The 7,514-nt window shown below is 36.6% G+C and overlaps 1 protein-coding gene across 1 annotated transcript in view; it reads right to left on the bottom strand.

Annotated features, from left to right (window-relative positions):
- Window positions 1-4,778, bottom strand: part of ENH_00008090 (Na+/H+ antiporter, putative) — a gene marked incomplete at both ends in the record, with an annotated part of 6,606 nt that extends 1,828 nt beyond the window's left edge. The window contains 2 exons of the mRNA XM_013578650.1: window positions 1-548; window positions 4,578-4,778. The exon at window positions 1-548 is cut by the window's left edge and continues 139 nt beyond it. Coding sequence (XP_013434104.1) covers window positions 1-548; window positions 4,578-4,778 — 749 coding nt within the window. The remainder of the gene's footprint in view (window positions 549-4,577) is intronic.
- Window positions 4,779-7,514: the final 2,736 nt, after the last annotated feature.

Consider the following 7,514-nt stretch of genomic DNA (forward strand, 5'->3'; position numbering starts at 1 on the left):
GAGGAGGAAGACACAGCCGTCTGGTCTCCTAAAGCTTCAGTCTCTTCGAATTTGCCGCTAAGGCCTCTACTGGAGAAGTAAGAACTGCTGCCAGCAGCAGCAGCAGCAGGAGATGCAGCAGCAGCAGCAACAGCAGGAGAGGCAGCAGCAGCAGCAGCAGCAGCAGCAGGGCTTAGGCCTTGGAACTGCAGCCGCTGCGGCGAAAGCACGCGGCCCTTTGCTGCTGGGGTGTCTGCTGCAGTTGCTGCTGCGCCCACTGGAGAACCTGCTGCTGCTTGGGAGCCGCTGCGGCGAAAGCCAGGCAAAGTGTCAGTGCGAGACAGCAGCTGCTGGTAATTGGGATTTAAATTAATTTCTTTGCTGCTGCTGTTGTTCAGCCCCACAGTGTGGCTGCTGCCCCCAGCAGCAGCAGCAGCAGCAGCAGCAGCAGCAGCAGCAGCAGCAGCAGCAGCAGCAGGAGACTCGTCCTCTCCTTCTTCTTCTTCTCCTGTCTCCTCACTCGGAACCACCCAAGTGTAAATTGCTGCTTCATGCAAAGACAGAAAAGCCTGCAAACAAATAATTCATTATTTGCAAATAATTACAAATTATGAATTAATAATAAAACAAAATAAATAAATAAATAAATAAATAAATAAAATAAATTAACTGAATAAAATAATAGAATAAATAAAATAAATAAAATAAATTATATGGAAAAATAAACAAAAAATAAAGTTATTTGGGTTAATTCATTCAAAATAATAATAAATAAATAATAAAAAGTAGTAAATAAACAGCAAATGAATAATAAAAAAAACAAAAAGTAAATGATAAGTAAATGCTAAATAAATAATTAATAATAAATTAAAGAAAAGTAAATGGCAAAGAAATGATAAATAAATAATAAAAAGTCTTAAAAATGAAAAAGAAATGATAAAAAATGACATACAAATAATAAAAATGATAACTAATTAATAAATGATAAATAATAAATAATAAATAACAAACAAATAATACATAAATAATAAATAAGAATAAATAACACATAAATAGAATATAAGTAATAAATAAATTACACATAAATAATAAATAACAAATAAATAATTAATACATAATTATTTGTTTGTTATTTATTAAATAAATAACAAATAAATAATAAATAAAAAACTAATAATAAATAAATAAAAAATAAATGATAAACAAATGGCAGCAAAAGATACTAAATGCCATCAAACACAAAACCACTAAAAATGGCAAAAAAAGAATAAATGATAAAAACAAATAATAAAAAAGCAAAATAATAAACAAAATAAACTAAATAAAACAAAACAAAACAAAACGAAAAACAGAATTGAAATAGAATAAAATAAAATAAAAATAAAATAAGAATGAAATAAAAACAAAACGCACAATGAAATAACCAGCTAAGTGAATAAAAATAAAATTAAAATGAATCAAAAGCGCATTCAAAATGAATTAAAAAAATAAAACCAAATCAAAACAAACTAAAAACAAATAAAACGAACAAACAAAACAAATAAAACAAACATACGAAACAAAGAAAACAAACAAATAAAACAAACAAATGAAACAAATAAACAATAAAACAAACAAATAAATAACTAAACAAATAAACAAGTAAATAAACAAAAAAATAAATAATAAATAAACAAATAAACAAATAAATAAACGAATATAATAAATAAATAAACAAATAATACATAATAAACAAATAATAAACAAATATAGTAAATAAACAAATAAACAAACAAATATAGTAAATAAACAAATAAAACACACAGATAAAAAAATAAAAAAACAAACAAATGTAATAAATAAATAAATAATAAATAAACAAATAACAAACAAATAATAAATAAATAAATAAATAAATAAATAAATAAATAAATAAATAAATAAATAAATAAATAAATAAAATAAATAAAAGTACTTGGGAAATGTCCGGAGATTTGATTTCCAAATTGCCCAAACGGTCGACTCGCCGCCAGCCGAGTTTTGGGACAATTCGGTCCGCGTGGGTCAAAACGTCAGTTCCTGAATTAAATAAATAAATTAAATTAATTAATTAAATTAATTAATTAAATTAATTAAATTAATTAAATTAAATTAATTAAATTAAACTAAATTAATTTAATTAATTTAATTGAATTGAGTTGCTCGAGTCCGTTCAGAGAAGGAGTCGATCGGCTGCACTGGTGCCCCTAAACCCTAAACCCTAAACCCTAAACCCTAAACCCTAAACCCTAAACCCTAAACCCTGAAGCTTGAAGCGTAGTATATGTGCCCAGGTAAGCTTCGAAGTATCTAAAACCCTCGCAAACCCTCCAAAACCCTTCTAAACCTCCAAAGCGCTCATAAACCCTCATGAACCATCTCAAACCCTTAAAACCCTCTGAAGCCCCCACCTCGAACCCCTACACCCTAAACCCTAAACCCTAAACCCTAAACCCTAAACCCTAAACCCTAAACCCTACCTTTGAAGAGCCAGTGGTTTTCGAGGGCCTTGCGGTCCTCCAAGTACTGGTGGTCTATCATGCGCATCACAGCCTCGAGGTAAACCCTACGAAAGGGTTTGGGAGGATAAGGGTTTAGGAGTCTGTAGAGAAGTTCAAAAGTTATTCCATTTATCAACAAAATCAAAAAAACTGATCCCGAAATGTAAAAAGACAAAACTTCCTTCACGGAAGAATTCAAACTCGAGTCTCTTTCTATTCGAAGGCCCAGCGCCAGCACAATGCCTCCCCGCAGGCCCCCCCAAAACAGCAGTATCACCTGCAGCAGCAGCAGCAGCAGCAGCAGCAGCAGCAGCAGCGGCAGCAGCAGCAGCAGCGGCAGCAGCAGCAGCAGCAGCAGCGGCGGCGGCGAAGGCGGGGGAGCAGCAGTGGCGCCGGAGACGCAGCGGCAGAGGGGGGGAGCAGCAGCAGCGGGGGAGCAGCAGCAGCAGCAGCAGCAGCAGCAACGGGGACAGCAGCAGCAGCAGCAGCAGGAACAGCAGAAGCAGCAGCAGCAGCACAGGAGGGAGAAGGAGAATAATGAGGGACTGCAAAAGGAAAAAGAACGAATTAAAAATGTGCTGCTGAAACTGCATTTGTCTCCTTACTGCAGCAGCAGCAGCAACAGCAGCAGCAGCAGCAACAGCAGCAGCAACAGCACGAGCAGCAGCAGCAGCAGCAGCAGCAGACACCATACGACAAGTCCACTTCATCTGAGGCATGTACAAATATACATAACAACAAATTAAAAAAATATAAATAAATAAATAAATAAAAATAATAAAAATAAATAAAAATAAATAAAAATAAATAAATAAAAATAAATGATAAAAAAATAAATAAAATGAAAAGGGGAAAAGTGCTGAGCTCTCCGCAGTGCGTTTTAAACTTCCGAAAAATATAAAAAAATAAAAAAAAAAATAAAAAATAAAATAATAAAACTTTTAAGTAAACAGAATTAAAAATAAAACAAAAAAGAATTAAAACCCTGATAGAGGGTTTGAACAACAAACCTCTTTCAAAATAAATGAAGTGAAATAAAACTACAGAAAGAACCAAAACCCTAAAAAGGGGTATATGAAATACACCAAACCTCTTACAAAATTAACAAAACAAACAAATTAAACAAAAGAAACAAATCAAACATATTAACTAAATTAAAAAATAAACAAATCAATCAAACAAACTAATTAAACAGATTTAAAATTTTAAATAAATAAATAATTAATTAAATCAAATCAAATTAACTAAGTGAAATAAATAAGATGAGTAAAATGAATAAGCAAATAAATAAAATAAATAAAATGAGTAAACAAAATAAATAAATAAAATAGATAAATAAAATAAGTAATAGAATAAATAGACAAAATGAATAAATAAAATAAATATATATAGTAAATAAATAAAATAAAAAGATCTCTTTTCAACTGAGTCCGACATTTAAATAAAAATAAATCAAAAAAGGATTTGGCCAAAATGAAATTCATTTAGCGACAATTAAGTAAATAAAACAAATAAAACAATCAAAATAAAGCAAATTAAATAGATAAATAAATAATTAATTAATTAATTAATTAAATTAACTGAATTAAATTAATTAAAATAAATAAACCTCTTTCCAACTGAGTTCTTATCCTGTTCTTCTTACGCGATGTTTAAATACAAAAAAAATTTAGACAAAAGAAATTCCATTTTGACAAAAACTAAATAAATAAAAAAGATAAAACAACCAAAGTAAAGCAAATTAAATAAATAAAATAAACAAACAATTAAATAAATAATTAAATAAATAATTAAATAAATAATTAAATAAATAAATCGAATTAAATACCTCTTTCCAGTTAAATCCGTATCCAATTCTTCATAAGATTTGCAAAAAGAAAATCAGCACTAAAACCCTTGCGATGTTAAAATAAAAATAAAAATGAAAATCAATTTAGCAAAAACTAAACAAATAAAAAAGATAAAACAACCAAAATGAAGCAAATTAAATAATAAAACAGAACAAATTAAATTAAATAAATTAAATAAATTAAATTAAATAAATAAATTGAATTAAATTAAATAAATTGAATTAAATACCTCTTTCCAGCTGAGTCCGTATCCAGTCCTTCTCAAAATTGGCAAAAAGAAAATAAGCATCAAAACCCTCGCAATGTTTAAATAAAAATAAATCAAAAGAAGATTTAGCCAAAGAGATATTCCATTTTCTTTTGTGAAAACAGAACTCAACATTCCATAAGTCACAATTCCCGAAACTATAAATATGGTGCAGTTCCCCATCAGCGCCAGCGCTGCAACACGCACACAACTAGGGTTTAGGGTTTAGGGTTTAGGGTTTAGGGTTTGGCGGCAATTGGGGCTTGCGGGGTTTCAGGGGGGTCACGGGTTCACACGGGGTAGGGTTTGAAAGGGTTTGGGAGGGGCTAGGGTTTAAGAGGGTTTGGGGTTTGGGAGAAGGGTTTGGGGTTTGGGAAAAGGGTTTGGGGTTTGGGAGAAGGGTTTGGGGTTTGGGAGAAGGGTTTGGGGTTTGGGAGAAGGGTTTGGGATTTGGTGGGAGGGTTTGGGGTTTGGTGGGAGGGTTTGGGGTTTGGGATGAGGGTTTAGGGTTTAGGAGGGTTTAGGGATTGGGAAGGAGGGGGGCTTGGAGACACAAACCCTCTTAAAGCTGCAGAGAGAAGAAAGCTAGGGTTTAGGGTTTAGGGTTTCATTGCTGGGGCTTCTTTCCTAACAGCTTTCCCGCATCTAAAGCCCAAAACCTAGGGTTTAGGGTTTAGGGTTTTCTGCTGCTTTGACTTGTTCCCAAGAGTGCCTCTCGCGTAGCTCCCAGCTAGGGTTTAGGGTTTAGGGTTTGCGTTGGAAGATGCTAGTTCTCACTAGTAAGACCTAGGGTTTAGGGTTTAGGGTTTAGGGTTTGACCTGTGCATCTCAACCTGCAACAAAAGTCTGATGCTTCGCTTGCGCGTTTCTACCTACCGCCTCACCTAAGCTTTCTTATGAATTAGGGTTTAGGGTTTAGGGTTTAGGGTTTAGGGTTTAGGGTTTACTACAAACCTGCAACAAAAGTCTGATTTTCCAGTGCAATATGTCCACAAGCCTTTATAAACAACCTCTCTAAACCCTACCAACTACATCGCCTAGAGTATTCAGTGTTTCCTAGGGTTTAGGGTTTAGGGTTTAGGGTTTAGGGTTTAGTGTAACACCTGCAGCCTGCGCATCCTGATCCAGTGCAATGTGCCCATAACCCTCAAAAAGCAGCCTCTCTAAACCCTTCCTACCGCCTCACCTGGGCTATCCTACCAATTAGGGTTTAGGGTTTAGGGTTTAGGGTTTACTGTCCCCTAGGGTTTAGGGTTTAAAACACAAACCTGCAACAAAAGTTTAGCCTGTGCATCTCTATCCAACGCAGTATGCCCATAAGCCTTTATAAAGAGTCCAAAACAAACCTCTCTAAACCCCAACACCTACTGCACCTACGCTATACCCCTTTTTAGGGTTTAGGGTTTAGGGTTTAATATAAAAGATACAAACCTGCAACAAACGTCTGATGCTTCGCCTGCGCATCCCTATCCAGTGCAATATGTCCATAAGCTTTTATAAAGAGTCCAAAACAAACCTCTCTAAACCCCAACACCTACCTACGCTATACCCCTTTTTAGGGTTTAGGGTTTAGGGTTTAGGGTTTAATATAAAAGATACAAACCTGCAACAAACGTCTGATGCTTCGCCTGCGCATCCCTATCCAGTGCAATATGGCCATAAGCCTTTATAAAGAGTCCAAAACAAACCTAAACCCCACCACCTACGGCACCTACGCTATACCCCTTTTCAGGGTTTAGGGTTTAGGGTTTAGGGCTTGATATAAAAGATACGAACCTGCCACAAACGTCTGGTGCTTCGCCTGCGCATCCCTATCCAGTGCAATGTGTCCATAAGCCTTTATAAACAATCCAAAACAAACCTTTCTAAACCCCACCACCTACCTACGCTATACCCCTTTTTAGGGTTTAGGGTTTAATATAAAAGATACGAACCTGCAACAAACGTCTGGTGCTTGGCCTGCGCGTCCCTATCCAAGGCAATGTGTCCATAAGCCTTTATAAACAATCCAAAACAAACAACAGTGAGGGGACCTGAAAGTTGAAAAACAGCTTCTGCGAGGAAAAAAGAAATGTACGTAAAAGTGATGAAGGCGAGGCTTTGGGTGAGGGGGAATTTGCGGAAGAAGAGCAGCCAGGCGTAGGCGAGGAGTCCGACGGCGGCGCCGAAGGCGGGCCCCAAAAAGAGGAGTTTTACGAACATCAAAAAGGTCGAAAAAGGAGTTTCTGCAACTCCTTGAAGCAACAAAAAGAAAAACTGAAACAACAACACTGCGCTCCCGTCGTTTATCAACGATTCTCCTGAAAAAACCGCGCAAAAAGACCCTCTTAAACCCCCTATACGCTCTTTTAGGGTTTAGGGTTTGGCGGGGGGGGGCGGCCGCGGGGCCAGCGAACGCGGGGGGCCTTGCAGGCCTCGGGACTTGCGGTTTGGGGTTTCGCCAAACTAGGGTTTAGGGTTTAGGGTTTAGGGTTTGGGGTTTGGGATTCGGCAGGTTCGGAGCGTTCGCAGCAGGGAGACGCTCCAGTTGAGGGTTGTGGGCTGTGCAGAGTTTTTGTCTTATAAACCCCATCTCACTCCCTGGGGTTTAGGGTTTAGGGTTTTGTAGAGGCATTAACAGAATTGAGGACAGACAGACATTCAAGTTGAGGGTTTAGGGTTTACCGCAAACACTCTGCACCGCCCACGTCTCACTCCTTAGGGTTATCCCAAATCCCAAATCCCAAATCCCAAAACAGCTCCGTAATTGTCTTAACTCCTGTCTGTGACATTCAAGTTGAGGGTTTAGGGTTTACCGCAAACACTCTGCACCGCCCACATCTCACTCCTTAGGGTTTAGGGTTTAGGGTTTAGGGTTTAGGGTTTAGGGTTTTGTCGAGGCATCAACAGAATTGAGGACAGACAGACATTCAAGTTGAG

The sequence above is a fragment of the Eimeria necatrix genome, genomic scaffold (assembly GCF_000499385.1).
Source record: "Eimeria necatrix Houghton genomic scaffold, Enh_scaff1230, whole genome shotgun sequence".
Classification (NCBI taxonomy): domain Eukaryota; phylum Apicomplexa; class Conoidasida; order Eucoccidiorida; family Eimeriidae; genus Eimeria; species Eimeria necatrix.